At 49.5% G+C, this 23,340-nt stretch overlaps 2 protein-coding genes across 4 annotated transcripts; one reads left to right on the top strand and one right to left on the bottom strand.

Moving 5' to 3' along the window:
* Nucleotides 1-4,142: 4,142 nt before the first annotated feature.
* On the top strand, nucleotides 4,143-16,968 carry LOC136932792 (calphotin-like). Of its 3 annotated transcripts, XM_067228053.1 has the most exons (14): nucleotides 4,143-4,333; nucleotides 6,661-7,293; nucleotides 11,402-11,449; nucleotides 12,103-12,147; nucleotides 12,398-12,949; nucleotides 13,428-13,469; nucleotides 13,831-13,902; nucleotides 14,024-14,137; nucleotides 14,330-14,434; nucleotides 14,556-14,648; nucleotides 15,202-15,246; nucleotides 15,411-15,539; nucleotides 15,822-15,889; nucleotides 16,068-16,968. In XM_067228053.1, exons 1-13 carry the CDS (start codon nucleotides 4,289-4,291, stop codon nucleotides 15,879-15,881), a joined length of 1,983 nt encoding a protein of 660 aa, XP_067084154.1. In that variant the 5' UTR covers nucleotides 4,143-4,288; the 3' UTR covers nucleotides 15,882-15,889; nucleotides 16,068-16,968. The 3 variants fall into 3 exon arrangements, with proteins under 3 accessions (XP_067084154.1, XP_067084155.1, XP_067084156.1); XM_067228054.1 differs by lacking the exon at nucleotides 14,556-14,648 and having other exon boundaries at nucleotides 4,144-4,333; XM_067228055.1 differs by lacking the exon at nucleotides 12,398-12,949 and having other exon boundaries at nucleotides 4,145-4,333.
* Nucleotides 16,969-17,313: 345 nt separating this feature from the next.
* On the bottom strand, nucleotides 17,314-23,251 carry ostf1 (osteoclast stimulating factor 1). The gene is made up of 10 exons (XM_067228061.1): nucleotides 23,109-23,251; nucleotides 21,042-21,088; nucleotides 20,860-20,910; nucleotides 20,465-20,528; nucleotides 20,279-20,332; nucleotides 19,988-20,095; nucleotides 19,796-19,845; nucleotides 19,540-19,618; nucleotides 19,273-19,371; nucleotides 17,314-18,302 (listed from the first exon to the last, which is right to left on the bottom strand). The coding sequence occupies exons 1-10, from the start codon at nucleotides 23,140-23,142 to the stop codon at nucleotides 18,244-18,246; spliced, it is 645 nt and encodes a 214-aa protein (XP_067084162.1). The 5' UTR covers nucleotides 23,143-23,251; the 3' UTR covers nucleotides 17,314-18,243.
* Nucleotides 23,252-23,340: the final 89 nt, after the last annotated feature.

Here is a 23,340-nt window from a genome sequence, read left to right as displayed (position 1 = left end):
TTTCTTGAACAGATTAGAAGGCATTTGATATTTATGTATTTCAGTATTACTCCTGTGTGTTCTCTGATGTAAAAATATGAGTGTGAAGAATATCTAGCTGAAAACCCTTTAGCATGGGTTCAAACTGCCAGTTTTAGTCATTAAAAGTTTTATGTTTGGAGCCATCGGTATGAATAGTCAATAAACGTGTAATAATGTGTCTGCTCTATGTAAAACGATCCTTTCTCTGCTCTAAGTGAAACTCGAAGCTGGATCTCAGTTAGTCTGCTGAGAAGAATCCAGTGACTGCTGAGGCCCAGAGCAGTCTTGGAGCTCCCAGTCTCATCCATCAAATAGGAACCTACCCAAATTCCCAAGACAACAGGAACTGTGGAGAAACACCCTCAATTATTTAGTTCATAAAAACAGCACTATATATATAAGCTTTATTACAGGCTCTAGACCCAATAGCAAGACATACACCATAAAGAAGAAAGCAGATACATAAACACATACCAACATACTCTTATTCATGAGAGTCTTAAAAGGCACCCATAACAATGTTTCCACAGATATGATTGATATCTGACCGACTGGGACTTGTGAGCATCATTATGATACAGTTTTGTGACTCATCAAGTCGAGACATAAACTTAAACATCAGGTTCCTCAATAGAGCCTGTAAAGTGCTTAACCCTGAGTCACAAAAGAGCTTACTAGCACTGCTACACCTGGGCTTTTTCAGCAGTATCCTCAGACAGTCATTGTATGCTACCTGAAGTTTGCGCAGGGTTTCCTTTTTGTAGCTGCCCCATAACGGGGCTGCATACATGGGGGTGCAATAAGCACGAAACAAGCTCACCTTCACATCATCAGAACAGCAGTGGAATTTCCTGACTAACATGTTTGCTTGGACATACAACATGTCAGCATCATCTTCCATCTTGTCAGTGATGATGTGCCCAAGATATTTCGTACAGTTAGACACACAGAGGGATTACCCTGACAGGTAAAACATTGGAAAGTGTAGCTTCTGATCTTCCTTGGTCCTACATATCAATACAACAATATATAAAAACAGCACTATATAAAAACAGCACTATCTAAAAACACCACTATGGTATGACCGATCCAGGTGAGATCTGATGCAGGTCAGGGCAAAGTTCTCCTTGGAAAAGAACACTTGAACCCAAGATTGGCTAAAACATTGACCAGCCATGAAGTACATACCACTAAGATTGACCAGCTTATGTGACCCAAGGCTATTGTGTTTTTGTTTGAGGACGCGTAGGTACATGCAACTCTACCAGGTAGACCACCAGAAATCAATGGCGCACCATAGCTGAATTGTGGTGTTGATGTGGCAACTTTGGATTTTAAAAATGGGGGTCCGATGGCTGAGCGGTTAGGGAGTCGGGCTATTAATCAGAAGGTTGCTGGTTCGATTCCCGGCCGTGCAAAATTACGTTGTGTCCTTGGGCAAGGCACTTCACCTTACTTGCCTCGGGAGAATGTCCCTGTACTTACTGTAAGTCGCTCTGGATAAGAGCGTCTGCTAAATGACTAAATGTAAATGTAAAAAGTGTCTGCTAAATGAAAAAGTACATGAATTACCATCCCTAGATTTATAAATACTAACTCTTGCTCAGCCCCCGCCCCCATCCAAAACAAACACACACACAGACAAACAAACACACACACAGCTCTGACTCCACACACACATAAGGGACGTGTGTTTGCCTGTCAAACAGAAATTGATAGAGCTGATCACACTTGCTTGGGCTGACAGCCTTTTGTTTGCAGGAAGGTAGACATAAGGAGAGCGTGTGTCAGGAATGTTGAATATTAATGATTACTCATCTTTGGAAACGGAAGACCATAGACAAAGACAGCAAACATGTTTTACCACACAAACATAATAATCCCATATGATGTGATGAAACCTTTAGGGTATTTGTCACCGGGATGTTGCAAGCTGTGGCTCACACACAGCGAGCATGTGAACACACACACACACATGATATATTTAAATTCACACTAACTTACACAGAGCTATCTATTTGCAGTGTACAGTTACCCAGCTGCCCTTGTCAGTAATGTATGTGAGCAACATGTAGCAAGTGTGTGTGTGTCTGTGTGTGTGGTGGTGGTGGGGGGGTTGGGGGTTCCTAGATTGGGATGGTGGAGGAAGTCTCTAGATTGCAATGAGCACATTTTCCCTTTCCCTTTCCGGCTGTTATGCAACTGGAAAAAAAAACACATACACACACATACACACAACACACACGCAGCACCCTGTTGTGTTCTGCTACAGTTCTGCTACCAGCACATGCGTTAGGCTCCTAAAGATGGGGGAGGGGCAGGCTACACAGCCATGAGAGACATGGAAATGAGAGAAGTGGTAGTGTGGGAGGGGCAGGTTTTTTCGTAACGGTGCCCATGTTATGTAGTGGCTGTGTGAACGTGCATGTGTGTTTGTGTGGTGACATGGGCTTGGGGTCTTTGTCAATTGTGTTGGTGTCATATGCAGGACACTGGATTTTGGACTCAATGGAGGGCAAGATCACTCTGCCCCCCCCCCCCCTTCCTCTCTCTGTCTTTCTATAAGCGCTGTCGTTTTAAACGGCCTGTTACCGCATTTGTACATGAAGTACTGAGGCTGGGACAGATAACATGAGGGTAATGGTTAATCAGGAAGACGATAACATACCACCTGTGTGTAGTCCTACATATATGTGTAGCTGCGCGCACGCATCCCCCTCGTCAAATGTATACGTGGCTCTGGGAGTTTGGATATGCCGGAGCACGTGGTTCTAAACATGTAGTTTGAATGTAGGGCAGGTAAGGTTTGCCTATTCAAGAGAAAATCAAGTTTTTCCACTATGTGTGCCACAGTTTGGGTTCCTGTGCCTGTAGCTGCATTAAGTTGAAACACACACACTCAATTCTCCCCTGGTTGTGATTTCCCTCGAGACTGTGCAAACGCGACGTGAGGCCCATATGAATGTGACAAATGCAAGCAGATACACCACATTTCAAGATTGCAAGTGCGTATTACCCCGACATAATAAGAACGCATCCCAGTTTATTATAGTTTATTAACTTTCGGTTACTAACGTCCGAATGGCTTCTAATACACACAAGCTCGAATGATGGGTGAAGCGGGCATACTCAACTAGCAAATTTGCATTGGCGGTTAAGATGCATACAGTGTGTAATTAGGTTAAGTAGGCTAGTTCTATATAATGAGCGTGTCAACAGAAGACGTGGGTATAGAGCCAACAGCTCTCAACTAACCGCGTGAAAAAACTTTTTTTTATTGCGTGACTCTTCTACACCGAGCTTGTAGAAGAGAAAGGTACACAGCATATAATCGTGTAGCTACTGTAGGCCAAGTTCTACAGCGAAGCAAAGATCCAAACAAAGACTAAGTTGAAACGCCTCCCCACAGCCATCCTGCCTTGTAGCTACAAGCTTCCATTTAAGCCCCCTGAATACTAACGGAAGCCCATCGAAGATTTGTGGGACAGTGTTGATGCCCGAGTTATTAACGACTACATACTCCTAGACATTTTAAGCACATGTACGGTAATATTATATACACATAAAATCACTTCCAGATTACAGTTGGTTTTGGAAAAACGGAGCGCGCAGGTATGAAGACACGTGCGCGATTATGTTTCATCTCGGGTTGTGTGTGATGTTGTGACTCCAAATTACAGAAAGCTATTTTTAGTGCGCGTGGTTATGAAATCAGTGCAATCCAAAGATACCCCACTTTCACGTGCCATAAATCGGTAAAGGGTATTTGCGGCACAAAAACACAACTTTCACTTAAAAACACGCACTAGTCGTTATACCCTTCAAGTATAAGGACTTCTCATACAGGCTGTTATTTGAAACGACACATTCAATTCAATCAAACTGGATCTAAAAGGGGGCGTGGTAGAGTTGTTGATGTAGGCGCGCCTCTTCGGTACCAATTTGATGATGTTACGTAACCCAGTAGGCTATAGAGGTAGTGGACCTACTTGATGCTAATCAACAAGGGGGTGCACACACCCCTCTTTCGTCCACGCCCCCTCCCAATGCTTCTGCCCGATAGGTCTATGGAGTCGTGAAAAAAAATTACAGAAGGCTTTAAAAAGATCCACATTGTCCCTCCGTCGAGTAACATCTGGTCAAAAGACCGGGGTTCATTTACTGCTGCCGCTACGTCCTCCACTGAGCCTTCCTCCCTTCTCCGTCTGCCGGGGAGAACTGAGATATAGGTTCTTTTTTTCGTGTTCCATAAACCACACACGCGAAAATGCCTAGCAAGAGGAAGAAGAATAAGCGCCGCATGAGGAGGGTGGTAAGTGCGCACCTGCCTATTGTCATCTTCACGTTAGAAATCTCCGCGCTTGCCATCTCCGATGTGTTCCCTTTTAGAACGAGAATGCGAGACCCACTGGCGCTCCGTGCAACTTACGTGCTGAGAATTTAGGGATGCAGATAAATAACGAAGCGTCTGTGCGCGTGTCAGCAAAGCAGTCGACTCTTCGACCTCGAGCTGGTTTGTTTTTCAGACTCCAAATTCCTCCAACCTCAGTTCCACATTTGCACCTTAAGTTTCGCTAATCAAAGCATTTTGGATACAATCCCAACGTATTCTAAACAGTTTTTCATGGTTATCATGTGTGTATTCATCAACAGCGTAAACATGGGGTATTACTCTATTTATCCTTAAGTTTGGATGCACGCTCTCTGAGCTGTGCGCTTCTCCGGTCATACCGTCCTCTCTCTCCGTACATTTATTACAAAAACATTCAGTAGTCCGTGTTTGTGAAAGGCTGCGCGTAAAGTGCTTTTTGTTGGACTAATAACCCAATGATTCAAATCTCTAAAATCAGTTTGGTGTTATTGATTCTTGTTATAATCACGCGGACGTGTCCTTTAGCAATATCTAGTTCGTTAGAACAATATAGTGTAATGCAGAAAAGTGTATTGTGAATTATGTGACATCAATGTTTTTTTGTGTGTTTTTTTTATTTAATTAAGTGCTCGAAGTGTATTCGCGGCACAAGGGACTTTTTGTACAGCTCGGTATGATTTGGAGTGCGCACGTTTCAAAAAGAGTCTATTATCGTTTCATTCGAACAACATGTACTCTTGCGCATGTGCCCCCCAGCCCCCCTCCCTAGCCCGCCACGCCCCCCCCCCCATCCTCCCCCCCCCCACCCCAGGGGTGCAGAGTGGGTGTGGCCAGAGGAGTAACATGCAGTTCCTAGTTTCCAGAGGGCAGAGGTCAACCCCGGGTGGGACCCTGTGCCACCCTCTCTCTATGCGCCCCCCCGGCCCCAACCAGGATGGTAGATGGTCTCTCCACTGTGCCTCTATTGTCCTCCTCGCCACAATCAGTGTGTTATTCCGCCCTCTCACTTAGATTTTCACGTGTGCCATGTGCCATGCTCCATGCTCACAGCTGCCTTGGTCTGCACAGAGCTCCTGCTGCTACGTGTGGCATCGGAGCATTTCTCAGTATGGTGTCGAGGGCCCTCCCCAGTCCCCTTCCAGTGTGGTCACTAGTCCGAGCCTGTATTTGGTAGTGCCTCTACAGGAATGGCTTTTCCATTGGTGAGTCCCAGTTCCATTGAGTCCCAGTTCCGGGTCTGGTCTGTCTCTCTCCTAAAGGCCTGTCACGCAGCTCCCCCCCGCCCCCCCCCCCCCCCCCCCCCTTCAGAAGGAATTCCTTCCAAATGTGCCAGGTCCCCGTCTCCAGTCTAATCGCACGTCGCATGTTTGACATATCTGCCCTCTGAGCTGAGAGGAGGGGAACCCGCCTGCCACTTTCATCACCTAACACTTCTTCGCATCAGTGCACCTCCCTGGCACCCTCACAGAGTAGTCGGACCGGTTTTGTTTTTGAAGAAAGTCTTCTTGACGGGTGACATCAAAACCAAACGCCCGAGTTACGTCCGGCTCACCGGTTGGTTACTGGGCCGAAGGGATGAGGGGTGTGGTGGTTTGAATGCCAGCAGCATGGTGGAGAGATTGGCTCTCCGATCACATTCGCACCCGAGTTAAACAGCTAGCGGAGCTCCCTCGCCTGCCCTACTGCCCCCCGCTCAGGCCTAATGAAGCATTCGGGTGTGATTATAACCTGATTATAACCTGATTATAACCTGATTATGATGCGATTAGGCCGCTGTCTGGCCCACGGGGGGTTGGCCCCATCCGGACCAGACCAGCCTTGCTGACTCGCTGAATTCTCTTCCCCGCTTCAGTAGACCCGTCAGAATCGTTTGACCTCAGCCAATCCCCAGCCATTATCTAACCTGTCCCCCCCCCCCCCCCCCCCTCCCTCCCTCCCTCCCTGCTCGCAAACGTTTCCAAACTTCCCTCGTTACGCCTAAAGGGGTTTTAGTCCACAGAGTGAAAAAACATGTTGGGCCTAGTGCTAGCTGCATGTTGGTGCCTAAATGTGGCTTCCCAAGGATTTAATCGAATACAATGCCTCTACGGCCCTGTTTACTCCTCCCTCGCCCCCAACCTCAGGAGGAATTCAATAACAAACTGCCCTCAGGGAGTGGGGATGCCCTCGGTAACCTCTGTCCTGACGGCGTTTCGGTTCACGACGTGCCCTTGTGAGGTTCAGGCGTTTGCAAGCGTTCTGAATCCGTCTTGTGTGTGTTTCCACAGCAGGCCCAGAGGAGAGTACTGGAGGAGCAGTATGCCGTGACCAGTAAGGGAACGCCGGGCATCGCAGCGGTCAAAGCACCCCCTGGATCGCTGCCCAAAGCGGCCGCCAAGAAAGCAGTCCCCAAGGCTGCCCCCAAGGCTGCCCCCAAGGCTGCCCCCAAGGCTGCCCCCAAGGCTGCCCCCAAGGCGGTGCCTAAAGCAGTTCCCAAGGCTGTCCCCAAGGTTCCTGAAGCTGTCCCCATCGCTGTCCCTATAGTCGAGGTCCCCGTTGTGGCACCGGAACCAGTCAAGATTGCGGCACCGGTCGAGGTTGTGGCACCAGTTGAGGTACCAGAACCAGCCCCAGTTGAAGTACCTGAACCAGCACCAGTTGAGGTGCCAGAACCATCCCCAGTCGAAGTACCAGAACCAGCCCCAGTTGAGGTTCCAGAAGTCCCAGTCGAGGTTCCAGAAGCTCCAGTTGAGGTTCCAGCGCCCGAGCCTGAGGTGGTTGAGGCCGAAGTAGTCGAGGCCGAGGTGGTCGAGGCCGAGGTGGTTGCCCCAGCAGAAGCCCTTGTGGAGAGTCTGCCTCCAACAGAAATATCTGCTGCAGTGCAGGAGGCCGAACCCGTCATTCCAGAAGCAGAACCAGAGGTAAGGCTGCTTCTCTCTTTAAGGATTTCTTAACGTCAGCTAGCCCAGGGAGGTTTAGGGGTATGGGGTTTGGCTGTGTGTTCCGATGCGCACGTGGTTAAAAAATCATGAAGGCCATGTGCTTGGGGAAACAGGGTGTTTTGTGCCGTGAAAATGGTTTCCTCGGTTCGTCTTCCTGCCTGTAAGATGGAGTGATGTCCCTGTGGGTTGGGGGGAGGAGTGGAGCGGCAGGAGAGGCAAGAGAGAAGGAGAGGGGAGGGGGCTAGAAGAGAACAACGTGTTCCTTTTACCAGGAACTATAGATGACTGGTGGTGGGCGGGGCCTGCTCTTCAGCCCCTATACATTACCGGGTACTGGAGCATAGCTGTCTGTAAACTAGCCACCAACTGGTTTCAGACCATGTGGAGGATTCTTTGTACTTCACTGGAAGCTCTATCAACGCTCAAAGGTGTTGTTCTTGATGCGCTTGCACCAGTGGCCTGTTTCATCTTTCCCAGGGTTGTTAGTGTGGTGTTGGTAGCACGGAGGATAGAGCTCAGTGGTTAGAGCAGTCTTGACTGCAGATCAAGAGGTTGTAGGTTCAAAGCCCCTCCACTTGTGCTGGAATATGCTTTGGATAAAAGCACCAAATGAATATGTTGTCGGAGATGCATGATGGGAGGTTTAGCAGCTGCTCTGTGGATCTAGTACACAATGTCCTATTTGGGATCCACTTGACTGTGTGTGTGTGTGTTTGTATACCTTATTTGGTGGTTCTGCAATGACCACGTATGGGCTGCCAGCATGTGCTCGCATACATGTGAGCGTGTGAGCAGGGAGGAGTCACAAACATACAGTTACATGTGGTTGATATGTCTCCTCCCCCCCCCCCCTCCCCCCCCCCACTCCTTCCTTTCCAAGTCGCCAGCACAGCATCCTATATGAGAAGGCCCAGTCTAATGCTCTGGCCCTTGGATCCACGCCCCCCTCCACCTCCCCGAGCCCCCCCGCCCCACTTAGCCCCCCCCCCCCCCCGCCCTCCCCTCCTCCCTCCCCTCCCACATCCCCGCAGCTCTCCCCAGCTCTAGGGTTTCTGCTCCTTCTGCCTGCACGCCAGACACGGCCCAGCACCGCACATGCTATCCATAGTGCTCCTTGACCGAAGCAGGAGAAGGAATTTTTTCCCCCCATACCGGACAGTTGGACTGTTGGGTTAGTTGAGCGACCTGTCGCTTCTTAGGTAAACATTGGGAGGCGTTCACACCCACAGTGCACACACTCGGCCCCGGTGCCTCACACACCCAGTGGGGACTTGAAGAGGGAGGTTTGCCCCGTCGGCGCTCTCCTCGCTGGTTAGTCTTCTTCGCGGCTCGTGGCTCTCGCGTGTGCCCGTTCGGAGCGTGCCACAATGGGGCTCATTTTCAGCTGGCTGAGGGGGCAGAGAGACGAGCCCCCGCTCCTGGATGTCACCGTGGAAACACAGGTGAGCACCTCCCCCCCCCCCCCCCCATGATGATAGATCGGGGGTGGGGGGGGGGGGGGGGCGTGGTCTTCTTTCTGAGAGAAGAGGGGGGGGCTCCGGAGGCTTCTGAACATTTTGTACCAGCTTGCTCAGAGCTCCTATATACCGCCTCCCCCTCCCTCCGTCCCTTCTCCCTCCCCCCTCTCCCTTCCTTCCCTCCATCTCGTCTCTCCTGTGTGTTTGCTAATGGGGGCCCCTTTCACACGTGCACCTCTGCCTGGCGCGTGCACGCCTGGGGGAGGGGCCGACTATAGAGCAACATGTGTGTGTGTGTGTGTGTGCCTTGTCGTCATAGGCCGATGCCACATAGGTAGGAGGGACCAGAAATGCATAGCTTGAAATGGAGTTTGGAGGTAGGGGGTGGGGGAGGGAGGGAGGGGGTGTCTGCCCAAGCTAATTCAGTCGGTCCAAACCCATGTAGAAATGTGCAGCTGTGTTTTTTTGGAGCCGTGTAAACAATGTGTAGGGTTTCTAGTGGAGAGATTGGAGTCCATGTTGGCCATAGAAACATCTAGAGGCTTCGCAACAAAGAAACCCGAGGCTGCGGCTAGGGGGCGGACTGATTTATCACCTAGTGGCTCAGCTCTTGAGACCCTCGAGCCCCCCCCCCCCCCACATCCCCCCATGAGACTTGAAAACCCAGATAGACCAGGGCTTTGTTATTACAGAGGTGGGCGGGGGGGGCCTGCTCTCATTCCTTCTCCCACACACGCCACATGCGAAAGCGTTTCCATCCTCCTGTATGTGCTTTGAGACCAGCGAACGACATGTCAGCCGTGCTGTTGACATCGTTCTGTTCGACATCAACTACGGTTGTCTTCTTCTCTCTTGGAGGCTCCTCTTAGCTTTGTCTGCGTGTTTTTTTTGTTGTTGACTTCCCTTCTCTGGTCAAGGAAATGTGATGCATTCTCTAAAAGCCCCCCCCCCCCCCCCCCCCCCCCCCCCTCCACGAGCTAATGTGTTCCTTGAAAAGAAACAGGAAACCCTCAGTTGTTTGAGTGATATGATGGTTACAGTGTTGGACATTGTGTACTTCAAAGGGTTAAAGTGGAGTCTGGCCAGCAGGGGGCTGTACTCTGATCAGTTCTGTACATTTTGTTCCTATGTGTGTTAATGGCACCTAGAAGACAGACGCTGCCATCAGATCAGTTTGGTACACGGTGTTCTCTGAGCGACATGGACGGACGGACTGACTGACGGGAGGGAGCTGTGTGTGTGTTGGTGCGTGTGGTTGTGTGTATCTGTGTGTGGAAGTTTATATGTGTGTGTGTGTATTGAGCTGCCAGTTACAGAGAGTGTTGAAAGCTCTCAGCTCACGGTCCTCCCTCCTCCCTCCCTCCCTCTCCTCCATGTTGGCCATACATTTACCAAGCAGCTTTATGTGAATGTTTGCCCATTGGCTTTGTTTAAAGATCATTGAAAGTGCGGTCTCAAACACCATTCTCTTTTGCTGACAGGGAGCGTTTGACAAATGTGTTTTCAGGTTTCTTTTAAATGTTTTTTTTTATTTATTTTTTTACAAAAGAGAAGCTCTTACATTTGTGGTTGTGGGAGTCATCTGCAGTGTTTGAACATGAGGTGTGTGTGTTAGGAAACTAAACACTCCTATTTCCAGAGCTGTGCTGATGGACGCTCTGCATTCTTTAGCTGTTGGATAACAGGCTCTGTCGGTCTAAGTGATGTCTCAAATCAGACCGCAGCCTCGCTCAAGAGTTCTTTCCCTACCTTGGCTGCTACCATGAATAGTCAATTATTTACACTTTCTGCACAAATGTAATATTGATGCCCTGGAGTCTACCAGGCTGTCAGTAGCGCTCATTACGGCTGGCGGTACAGCCTGAAAGCGGACACAAAGCTGGGTGCCTAGTGAGCACTTAGCTGGTGCCAACCTGGGGGTGACCACTGGGGCAGAAAGCAGGGCTGTGTGTCTCTGAGGGGGGACACACGAGGGCTACGACAACATGGCTGCCACCACTGGTCTTTACCGTCCTCAACCCTCCATCTTGAGCTGAGAGCCTGTGCGGACCATTGTTCTGCTCCGGCGTGGAGAGCGAGGAGGGGAGAGAGGGAGAGAGAGGGAGAGAGAGAGGGAGGGAGAGAGTGGGAGAGAGAGGGAGAGGGAGGGGGCGTGGCAGCTAGCCCTCCACCATTATGTAATTGGCTGTAGCGTTACTACCCGTTGTGTAACCCTTCCCCCTTCCTTTTCTCTTCCCAGAGGCTTTTCGTAAAGCCAGCTCTCTATGAGGTGTCTGGACCTCTTGTGTTGGTTCAAGAGAAGGGCTGCAATCTTTAGGTTTTTTTCCTTGGCCGCGTTTCCCTTTAGTGCTAAACAAGGCTATGGCACCCCACCATTTCACGGTTGTCAGAGCTAAACTGGACAGTAATGGCACATTCCAGACGGAAGGGTTTTCCACAAGTCCTATATCTTAACTGCTATTGGGAGATGTAATGTAAATGTTCCCCGTGTGGAATCGAGTGCCACGTCAGAGATTCCTACAGCACGACTCTTTGCCTCTTTATTTATGTTTATGAAACATACATAAATGGATGAATATAAAAGTGGATTGCTTATCTCACCTTGACCAAATTCCTCTCTGCTTTTCCAGGCTACACTCCTCCCTGAGGCCCACTTGTCAGCCCCTGCCGAGTTTGAGGTAAACCCTTTCACCCCCCCCCCCCCCCCCCCCACACACACACACACACACCCCACCCCACCCCCTCCTCTGGTGAAGCTTGAACATAGGACATGTTTGTACATACCAACCCAGTGGCTTTTTTTCCCTCTGAGTGAAACTCTAGACTTCTTGTGCAACGGAGGTGTTTAAGTAACAAATAACCTCTTCCTTCTGCTTCGAAATGAGCTTTTCAGACTTCTTCAACATAAAAAGTTTCCCAGAATTGTTTTATTATTATTTTTTACACATATTTCTTGAGGGCCTTTAACCAGCTGTGGAAATAGGGTTCAATATATCGTCGTTCCCCACCTCGCCACCCGTTAATCAAAGCAACAGTATGGAGTCACTGATTAACACCCCCCCTCCCCCCCCCCCCCCCCATACACACACCCCTAAGGCTCAGTTCAAAACATAAAGGTATAAGAACTCCAGACTAGCCTTCTGTGCATGACTGTGGATCCAAAACACTCCTGGATCTTGATTTGTGTTTTTTGGTTGAATCTTTCGAAAGGAAAGTCTTCCTGTTTCCTGTTAGCGCTAGTGTACATTGTACACGGCACGTTTTGGTGTGTTTGTGTATTTGGGGATTGTGATCATTCTTCACAGCTCTTCACTCTTCACTTTTTCTCCAGGTCCAGGTGGAAGACTCCATAGCCATCGTCACCGATTTCCCTGAGGTGATATCTCTGCCCCTGCTTTCTGCTATGTCATTGTGCCAGTGGCATAACATAGAACCCATTCCATACAGTCCACTGTCTAATGTCTATGTGTGAGGATCTCCCGCATGAGTAGGAATGTAGCCTAGCTTGATTGGTAGAACGTCATAGGCGATTAGTTTCGTCTGTGGGTGAACTAGAGATGTCGCTCTCTGTGTTGTGTACCAGTTGCATGCTGTGTCGACTTGACTGTGTTCCATCGCTCGTTCAGACGCATGTCATCTCAGAGGTGGCGCTCCTGTCGGAAGTCCCTGCTGAGGCAGAGGCCGCCGTTGAGGCAGAAGCGGAGCCTCTGGTTCAGACTGAGCCCCTGGCTGAGGCAAGAGAAAAGGCAGTCGTCGAGGCAGCAGCGGAGCCCATCGTGGAAGTTGAGGCAGAGCCCATCGTGGAAGTTGAGGCAGAGCCCATCGTTGAAGTTGAGGCAGAGCCCATCGTGGAAGTTGAGGCAGAGCCCATCGTGGAAGTTGAGGCAGAGCCCATCGTGGAAGTTGAGGCAGAGCCCATCGTCGAAGTTGAGGCAGAGCCCATCCCCGAGGCTGAGGTTGTCGCCGAGGCAGTCGTAGAGGCAGCAGCTGAGCCCATCATTGAGGCCGAGGCCATCATAGAAGCTGAGGCGGCCCCCGTCGTTGAGGCCGAGGTCACAGCGGAGGAGACGCTCGTGGAGGCCGCGGTGGTCGAGGCCGTGGCTGTCGAGGCCGAGGTGACTGTTGCCGTGGAGACGGAGGCTGAAGCTGAGAGCCCAGTGGTCTCTGAAGTCGCAGAGGTGCTCCAGCCCCAGCCGCTGCCCTTCCTCCTCCTCCTCTTCTTTGCTGTTTCGCACTCCTGCTATGAAGATTATATACCTTTAGCCACGCTCTCACACTCTTGCTAAGAAGAATCTATAACTTTACCCACGCTCTCACACTCTTGCTAAGAAGAATCTATAACTTTACCCACGCTCTCACACTCTTGCTAAGAAGAATCTATAACTTTACCCACGCTCTCACACTCTTGCTAAGAAGAATCTATAACTTTAGCCACTTGTTTTGTTTGGGGTGTCTTGTCACTGTGTGTCTGCATGTAATAATAGTAGTGGAGTGCATTTAGTTTCCCCTCACCTTTCATTTTTCACCACTTGATTCATTTTTCACCCCTCAAATGATGTCTGAGGATTTAAAATTGCTTAATAAAGTTTGTACATGTGTGAAAATCATCTCGCTGAGAATTGTGGACAGGTTATAACGGCTTTCACCTCCTCACAGGACGTACCTGCGCTGGCAGAAGCGCCAGAGGAAGTTCCAGTGGTAAGATCTCGTTCCTCATTACACAAGACTTGTACACTGTGCTGTCTGTTATCATATCTCGTCTGCAAATGAGTGCTACTTATAGATTTAGTCAGACTATGTGCTAAGTAGAAACCTAAAAGATGGATATGTTTATTTAGTGTTAGACACTTTTATATAATTCATCAAATAGAGGATTTGAACCTGTGACCCCTGGACCTGTAGTTGCATGCTCCACCACTGTCAATAACCCTCCCCTAAATTACAATTTATATGACTAAGTATTATATGACTATGAGAAAGAAATAAAGGATGATCGAGATTAGGAATGACTGATCTCCTTGCACGTCTGAACCAAACTTCTCCGGAACCTTCCCCCCAGGTGGCTGCAGTCATCTCAGAGGTGGAGGCCGAGCCGGTGGAAGTCCCCGTAGCTGAGCCTGCCCCCGTGGAGGTGAGACTCCACCCATCTCCTCCTTCACACGGAGGAAAAGCAGTGTAGAGACGTGCGGGGTTAGAAAACAAAGTCTCCCGTACGTGCGTCACCTAACCGCTCTCTCTCCTCTCCTCGCCAGGTCGTGGAAGTGGCCGTCGCCGACTGTGTGGCCGACGACTTCGTCATCACAGACTCCGCCCCCGTAGTAGAGGCGGCCATGGCTGAGCCTGAGCTTGCCGTCGTGGAGGAACAGGTGAGACGGGTGTCCCCTCCCTCAAAAACACATCTTTTTTTGTTTTATCTTTGTTTGTTTTTTGACCCAGTTCTGTGTCTCCAACACGCAAACCAGAACCTTATGGGTCAACATGCAGCCAGGACAGTGTCTTTGCTCAGCTCTGAACCTCTCTCTCTTCTTCTCTCTCTTCTTCTCTCTGTCTTGTTATAGGTGCCCGCAGTCTCAGCTGACGCTCTCGACGCCCTATCAGAATCTCTGAATGACATCACACCCGCCCCTGAACCCGTTCCTATCTTGGCCCATGAGGTCATTGAGGTGAGTCGCTGACTCGGTTCGCCCCCTAAGCACATAGGGGAGGAGAGGACCAGGGTGTTGTAGATCCACCCCCCCCCCCCCACACACACACACGTGTAACTGGTTATTTGGTTGGTGTCAGGAGGCAGTGTGTGAGGAGGAACGGTTGACCAAGATGGGGGAGAGAGACGACAGTTTACCGCCTGTGTTCCAGCCCTCTGACGAGGCCCTACTGGTCAGCAAAACATATATATGAACAACTCTCAATCACTCCCCCCGAACTAAACGTTCTCCGCTCTCATGACCTCTTCACAATCCTCTCAGCTGTCCACTGGACGCAAATGGTGCCCAGTCCTGACTGACTGGAAAGCTGTTTCTATGGTTACTCCACCTCACAGTGTCTAAGTGTCACCTGCATCCGGAGACCTACCCCCCCCCCCCCCCACCCCTCCGGTTCCTACTTTTCATTAATTCGGTCATTTTCAATTCCCTTTTTAGCTGTGCAGAACTAATGCATGACTCTGCCAATGGGCGTTCTCTCTTAGTCATACTTCCCCCACGTGAAAAAATCTCCTCACGCCTCAAATGATTGCGGGCGTCCTTCGTCCCTTTCCTCCCTCTCCGTTTCCCTCCTTCCATCTCTCCCGGGGTTGGTCGCTTCTCCCCTTTGTTCTCCTTCCGATGGCGCTCGGCCCGCCGTCCGAGCGGCATGGGACTCCTAGCGCCGCGCTTCTAGCCGACCGTGAGGTTCGACCGCGCTGACTGAAATCTCTTCTCCCTTTTTTCAGGCTAAAGAGGAAGTGGAAGCCCAGCTGGAGGTGGAGGTCCAGAAGGTAAGGTCCATTTGTGTTTGTTGGGAGTCTGGCCAATCCGAAGTCAGTACTGCATTTCCTTCCCTCCGTTGGGATATCTCCAACGTCCTGTGGGTGCTTGCAAACGAGTAGCGGGTGTAGTCGCGTCAGTCACTTCTCTTCATTTCACCACGTTTGTCCTCCAGGACGCCATCGACGAGAAGACCGCCCTGGAGGCCCTATCGGGAGACTTCTCTGCCCCCCCTCAGCCAATCATCTCTGAGCTCCAGTGTCACACGCTGACCTTAGTGGATCCTGTTCCAATCCCCTCTATGGTGAGGCTCTTACACCCCCCCCCACTGATTAACTGAGATCTTTATTTGATTCATCTAGCGCACACTTTGATCCCAAGTGGCTTACAAATAGTGTAAATAGTGCAGTGTCAAACAACATGGATACCCCTTCACACCTCACACAACGGGAGTCTCTTTCCAATTGTTGTTTTTGGATCCATGTTGAACCATGTTTAACTCAAAGGCACAGACCTCACACCTGCACAGTTGTGGAAACTAGACCCTGTCCTTTCCATAAACGCCCTAACTGTCTTTTTCCTGCAGGAGGTGGCCGAGGGTGCTCTGAACGGCCACGTCACAGCAGAGGTGGTCATCGAGGGCTAGGTTGCGAGGTAAGCTACCCCTATCTGTGAACGGGGCCACTGGCAGACCGTTGAACAGCCTTTGAATTGTGTACCTGAGGTGGAGGATGGCAGCGGGGTAGAAGGAAGATTGATACCCTGTTTCTGTGTCACAAGAGACTTTGTTTGTGGTGTTCAACTCTAACCAGGATCCCTCTGTCTCTTGCAGGGGTCTTCAGTCAGTACAAAACTGACCCGCGCCTAACAGGAAACAAACAAAAACTTCCTTTTTTCCAATTTATTTTTTATTTTAATTTTTTAGGGATTAAAAGGGACCGCTGGGAAACTGAATGGACATCAACACTCAAAAGTGCCTTTCCCACTTGGGTTCTCGCCGAAATAAATCACAACAAACATGTTCCTGATGCTACGTGGAGGCAGAGGATAGACAGTATTGGATGACAAATTATGGCTTATTTCATAGATTTTTCTCTATCCCAGAGGGATGAATTTGCATCGGATGTAAATTGCATACGTTGTGTATAAATACCGTAGAATTCATGAATGTGGCGATAGTCTGTATCTTTTGGACCATGTTTGTAAGGGTGGGAGGGAGGGACATTTCATTGTGTTTGATATTTGAATCCAATTTTTTCTAGTTGTTCTCCCATCCTAGAAGGGGCATGATGAGAGATCGGGCCATGCCCCCCCCCCCAACCCCCTTTTCCCTAATGTGGTGCCGTTTTTTTTTAAAGGGATAGTCCGTAACAGCCAACTCTCCTTTAAGGTTCAGTGTACCCAGTCCCGTTGAGCGTCTGGCCAGGTGGTAGTGTGACACCTCGATCTCGGGCAATCACAGGCTCAGCTAGCGCGCAACGTTCGACAGACGCGGGTCAAACGTGCCCTTGTGGAGGAGGAGGGGGGAGCCGTGTAGAAAGTCCTGTTTTAGTTCCCTTTTTTTTTTTGTTTTTTCTCGCTCTTTTCTAATTGTTTTGTATAGACCATACCATGTGGTACAATGCGGTTTATGCGCTCACGGTCCGTGCTCGGGTGAGAGACGGCTCTAGGAGCTGAACAAGCGGAGATGGTTTGACTTTTGAATAAAGATGTCACTGACCGTGACTCATGAACCATGTTGTCCTGTCATGACTGGTCTCAACGAACCCCAGCTGTCTCGTGTTCTTCAGCTGAGGCACAGAGCCTTCCGCCTACCGCATAAACCCCCCCTTTCCTGACAAAACTGTGAACTTCTAGTCCTTGATTGTCTGCTACGCTTACCATATGCATTTTTTTGTATGTCACTTTTGAATAAAAACCTCTGCTAAATCGAAAGAAAACCTGACAATCCTATGAATAGGTACAATTGTCTCATCACTGGTGCCAGGTTAATCTAAATGTAGTGCAATGAAATGACATTTGAGTAAAAAAAACAAACATTGGTTACGACACATAAAATACCAACACAATACTTCAGGTTGTATCACTTCCATTTTATTGCATAGATATAAACAGCAGGAAGCTGACAGCACAGTCCAGGGAGATCCCATGTGATGCACATGAAGGCATACTATTGGTATTGTGTGCATACGAGTAGAAGACATAAACGGAAATGTTTTTGTTAGAAAGAAGGTCGCCGATCCTCTCTCAATGATCAGAGACAACGTGGCGGTCAGGCCATGATCAGCACGGTCACACAAGGCACATTTGAGGAAGCAGAAAGCACTTAACGGTGAAGGGGGTGACAGACAAGTCAATCAGTACTCATTATCAGTCAGTATGACTCCACAACACCCCTAGCAAGCCTCCCATAACATCAGGAACAGAACAGGGTTATGATCTGTCACGGGGATGGGTATAGCTCAGTGGACGAGCGTGTGACTGCAGACCAAGAAGTTGCCGGTTCAAATCCCCCGGATGCTGTAGGTCACTTTAGATAGCACCGTCTGCAGAATCAATATATTACAAGAGGCAGCAGAGCTTTTACAAAATCTGCCAGACCTACAGATTCATAGGTTGATGCTCACTTAACAGCAAGAATTCTTAGAAAGCACAACTTTGAGCAGACAAAGAAGTGAAAAGAAGTATTCCATCGGTCCCCTTAAAAAATAAACACACCCCATAGCTGCTAGTCAGGGCTCTCTCTCTCTTTCTCTCTCTCTCTCCAACCAATACTTCTACAGAAAGCATGGTCGAGCACACCTACACTACATAAGGACACTTCATCAATAATATATTACTTTGATTAGGCATTCCCAACCTTGTTACAATTCTTAACAGAGACCCATGCTCAGGTGATAAAATAGGATTTATTTGGAATGTACGCCCCCCCCCCCCACCCCTTTAGTTATTCATCACCGCCCCAATGGAGGTTGTTGTTGATGTCATGCGGCGCTGGGTCCTGCGTCTCAGTCAGAGTCTTCGTCGTCCAGGTACTCCTCCGCGTTGCTGTACGTCCGTGTGATGTCTGGAACCAGACAGACAGATGGTTAAATGGGGGAAGACACCGCTGGCAGAGAGCCGTGACCTCTTTACACAGGAACGCGACGCCTGAACTGTCTCCACCGAGTATCAACTTGGGGGTCGGATGGCCGAGTGGTTAGGGAGTTGGGCTATTAATCGGAAGGTTGTTGGTTCGATTCCCGGCCGTGCAAAATGACGTTGTGTCCTTGGGCAAGGCACTTCACCCTACTTGCCTCGGGGAGAATGTCCCTTGTGACGCCACGAGAGGCTACACAGCCCTCAGCGGGACAGCTCAAAATAGTGCGAGGACACCGGGGTCGAACAAAACAAGAGTTTATTGAAGATCCTCAGAATTAACAAAAAAACTTCTAAATCTTACATAGGATTCCAAAAACGGCGCCTCTTCTAGGCGCAGGACTCCTTCTCTTCACCAAACCCCCCTCTGCCCACCTAACTGTGGCTCTCCCTCTTTAACCCAACCCTTTAGGTCATCAGGGTCTGATCAGTTTCAGGTGTGCGGGAATGCCCCGTTTTTAGGGAGGGATGGAGCTCCCGGCTCCCCCAGCAGAGGGAGCCACAGCTGCTCAGGGCTGCAGCCACCTCCGGGGAATGTAGCACCCCTCCAGGACCCAGCCTCTCGTGATGTCACACCCTGTACTTACTGTAAGTCGCTCTGGATAAGAGCGTCTGCTAAATGACTAAATGTAACTCCCATGAACGAAGGTGGAGGTTGTTTGCTACGCGTCTTCCGTCGCGGGTCAAATCGGATCATTTTGGGATTATTACGATTCGAAAATCAGGAATGTATGTGACGGCCACTCAGCGTTGACGACACAGACAAAACCACGGGCGTCTTCAAGTCAATCATGGTCAACGGCAACGCGTTGAAGGACAATGTGTACACCATGATAGAACACTGTGAGGCTGTGGTGCAGGTGGTGCAAGGCTGCCGCCTGCTGGCCGGAGGGACTTACTGCCTCCCAGCTTCCTCTTGAGGAGGGAGGCACACTGGGCGTTGGTGGCCATCTCCAGAGCCAGCTTCTTCTCGTTGTTCAAGATGTCCGTCCTTGCGTCTGAAACACACGGGCAAACGACTCACGCGCGGAGATGGCGGGCGCTCAAACCCCACTGTTCCGAACGCACGCTCTCACTCAAAGACACAGTTACGCCCATTCTCTGTCGCACGCGCACACACACACACAGACACGAGAGAGGGCAGAGGTGGGGTCAGGAGGTCGTACTCTTGTTCAGGAGCATCTCCACTATGTCAGAGTAGCCCTTCCAGGCGGCCGCGTGGAGAGCAGTGTCTCCCAGCTTGTTCTGGAACACAGCACACATCCAGCAGGTCAGTCACACGCCCTCGCCCACCGTCACCTTCATCATCATCATCACCACCATCACTATCCCCATCGCTGCCATCGTCAGCTACACCATCACCACCACTAGCATCATCAACCTCAGCCCTCGAAATGCAAGAGAACACCAGGCCTCTCTCACCTGCTGATTCAGCTCCACATTGGCCTGGCTCAGCAAGACCTCCACCACATCTGAGAGACAAAACAAACGCACTCCGTCAGTTTGCTTCGCTTTCACAGGTCCTCCACATGGTCCAGTAACGAGGGAACCGGGAGAACGATGACATGAAGCGCATCGAAGGGCAGTAGCAAGAAGTGCATTTGATTTGGTTACCTCTGTGTCCTCCGTGGCACCCCCAGTAGAGGGCGGTGCTTCCAGCCTTGTCCAGCCCGTTGATGCCCACCTTGTTATCGAGACACTCCCGCAGCCAGCTCAGATTACCTGTGTGACACACACACACACACATACTGCATATGTGAACAAACTGAGACGACAGAGTGGTGGTACCAGTTCAGACAGCTGGCGCCATCACTGTGAGGCCCGTCTATCCTCTCCCAGGCCTGTGAGCACCCGGGGAGGAGAGCGTAGGACCAGGACCAGAACCAGGTCGTCTCTTCCACTCACCCCGTTTGGCGGCCTCGTGCATCGGGTTGTCGATGGATTCTGCTTGCTCAGCCACTGAGGAAGTCAGAGAACGCAAACGGATTACGACACCAAACCAGACCCCGAATAAAAGCCTTAGTCATCGATGGGTCAGACAACCACAAACCACGACTAGTTTCAGTGTCCATGGTGACTCGCTTGATTTACCGTAGTTGCTTGGGATGAGGCCGGTCCGCCCTCGGCAGGTTCCCTTCCACCAATTACTGTCACTCTGAGGATGACAGACAGGCAGTGAGAGCCAATGGCTAGGCAGCAGTCATCCAGGGCCATGGATGCAAGAGGAAACAGAAGCCGAGAAGTGGAGGAGCAACGAGAGACAGACAGAGAGACAGAGAGACAGAGAGACAGAGAGAGAGAGAGAGAGAGAGAGAGAGAGAGAGAGAGAGAGAGAGAGAGAGAGAGAGAGAGAGAGAGAGAAAACGAGTGTAAGCCCAGAAGGAGAACGCAGATATCGAAAATAAAGTGAACGACGGGAAAACGATGGACAGAGCGAGTGGGAGAAGACAAGTAATAGGGAGGTTGAAACACAGACAGACACTCACCGTGTCAGAGATGTACAGTATGTCTCCCTCTTCGAAGTACAGCTCGTCAGGCTAGAAACAAGACGACCAGCGACACAGTTAACATCGTCCGGCGTGGGATTATCGCATGACATCGTCAGGCTTCTTTAAAACAAACGGTTTGCAGTCGTTCACGATCGTCGGTGTCAAAAAAGCTCACTTACGGTTCGAGGGTCAAACGTGAACATAGCGCGGAACACTTTGACCTGGCCTGTGGAAACAACAAAGACCGACATGTCTGAGATCACCGTGGCACAGGCACGACTAGAATCCAACTTTTGACACTGATGTCAAATTGTCATTCATCTTACTGTACCCATCTGATCTAAGCTTCATTTGTACTGTCGGAACAATGCAATTTCTGTTTTTAGTTGATTTACTTCCTTTGTACCTGTACAACTGGATGTAGGCTAACAAACGTGATTGTCTCTAGTCAGCAGCGCCTGAGAACACCCCCCCCCCCACCACCCCCCCCCCCCCCACCCCCACCCCCCCCCCACCCCCACCCCCCCCCCACACCACGCTGGGTCCTACTGCTCAGACCAGGGCTCGTTTTGAGTCCCAACAATCAACCCCCACCCTTCCTCTAGGGGGCCTGCCCTAGAGCGCACCCCCAGGCCGGGGCCTGTAAAGCCAGATGGTCCAGCTTGGCCAGGCCTGGTCTGGAACTCCACCAGGGTGGTAACCCAGAGAGATAAACCAGCTCACAGGCACTGAAGAAACAGAAACAGGCGTTTTAGAGACCTCTCTTGTGTTCTAATTCTCAACCAATGGTTTTGCTCAATTATCATTATTATTAATAATATTTAGGGCTGTCCCCACTCAGTCGACTAGTCGATTGTATGCTCTTGGTCGATTAAGATGTGTTTTTAATCGAGCAGCCGTATGGAAGTGTGAGATCTGATTCCCGCTTATGTCACCATTGCTGAATTAAAGAAATGCTCTACAGAAATTGTAGATTATATTATTTAAGACAAATAAAGCAACAAAAATAAAAATATATATATATAAAAATAAAAAAAGGTGTTACTGTTTTCCCTGTTGTTAATATGGGTTTTGTTTTGTTACTGACCGTGTAGTTTTAACCAGGGCCAGGCATAGTAGACTGTAGCCATTCAACAGCACACACTGTCTCAATGTTTCAGTTAAACAAGCCTCGCTCTGTCAGGCTGAGGCAGAGTCGGTGTGAATGTGCTTAGCTCAACAGGTTCAGTCCTGCCTCACTGAAAGCTAGAGACTTGCACTGACTGGCATGTGGTAACACAAAGAGACTGTGAAGGAAAGGAAATAGAAAAAAGTATGCTTGTGCTTAACCTCCCATCCCACACACCCCCAACTAAGGACTGACCTAAACAAACAAAGTGGTGATGGATTATATTAAGTAAACAATGTACAGAGTAAAATCCTGTACTATTTGTGGTATTCAGCCATGAATGAACTGAGTGTGGCCCTTTCCCCTACAATGCTAGTGCCAACTTCTGGTTTCTCATGTTGAAGCCATCTCACCAAGGCTCGCCATACCAGGTATTCTAACGACTGAATTCACAGCACCTGTAGAATGTGTCCTGTGTATGAGCATACAATCCATTCTGTCAGTTTGAGGTTGTCAGAACACCCTCCACCACTTCCTGTTCTAAACCCAGTTATAACACAACCATCCACACAGGTAGCTAGACTAGCTAGTACAGAATGCCTGCACCTAATATATTTGACTTATGTTCAATGAAGCAGGTATGGGCAGATTATGCTAGACTAGAGCTTCTATTTTCTTTCGGCAGATCATCCGTTTTGGATGAACATTCAACAGATCTCTGCCCAGCAGAGTTGGGAAAAGGGGAAGTCAGACAACAGACTCGCTGTCCAACGCAACCCCGAGCGAAATAATTGTATTGATGCACATAGGACATTTCAAACTAAATACGATATAATCGATGTTAAGTAACTGAACAAAACCGTTCGTTGAACTCCAATGTCATGAAACATACGTTTCATGAGCAGATTATAACCGCACTATCAATCCATACACTACAGTAGACGTACTAGACCCATCCGCCTCACTCGCTGGCTACTCTGCTAGTTTCCTAAAACTGGAAAGTTAGCTAGCGAATACACTTGCTAGCTAACAGTTGGCTAGCTTGCTAGCTAGGTGTGTTTCACTTGATGAACTAGAATGGGATTTCTTTTCGAGGCACAATGCTTTAAAATAGTGAGCTAATCAATGTTACGCTTACCTGGCTTGGCCGGTTTAGGAGGAGGCTTAGACATGATTGGATTTGCAACGAGGAAGAATGATAAGTCTCGTTCTTTAATAGTCGATTGATAAATGCTTCTGTCTCACTTCCAATGAGGAAATAGTCGAAACACCGAGATACACCCCTGCTGAAGTGTACGCGGAAAACTAGAAGTGCGCATGTCATGATCGACTTTGCATTCGACAGCAATCAAATCAGGCAGGCCAGAGCC

The sequence above is a fragment of the Osmerus mordax genome, chromosome 24, assembly GCF_038355195.1.
Source record: "Osmerus mordax isolate fOsmMor3 chromosome 24, fOsmMor3.pri, whole genome shotgun sequence".
Classification (NCBI taxonomy): domain Eukaryota; kingdom Metazoa; phylum Chordata; class Actinopteri; order Osmeriformes; family Osmeridae; genus Osmerus; species Osmerus mordax.
Note: the sequence above shows the minus strand (reverse complement) of the source record. Positions and strands in the feature narration are given on the sequence as shown.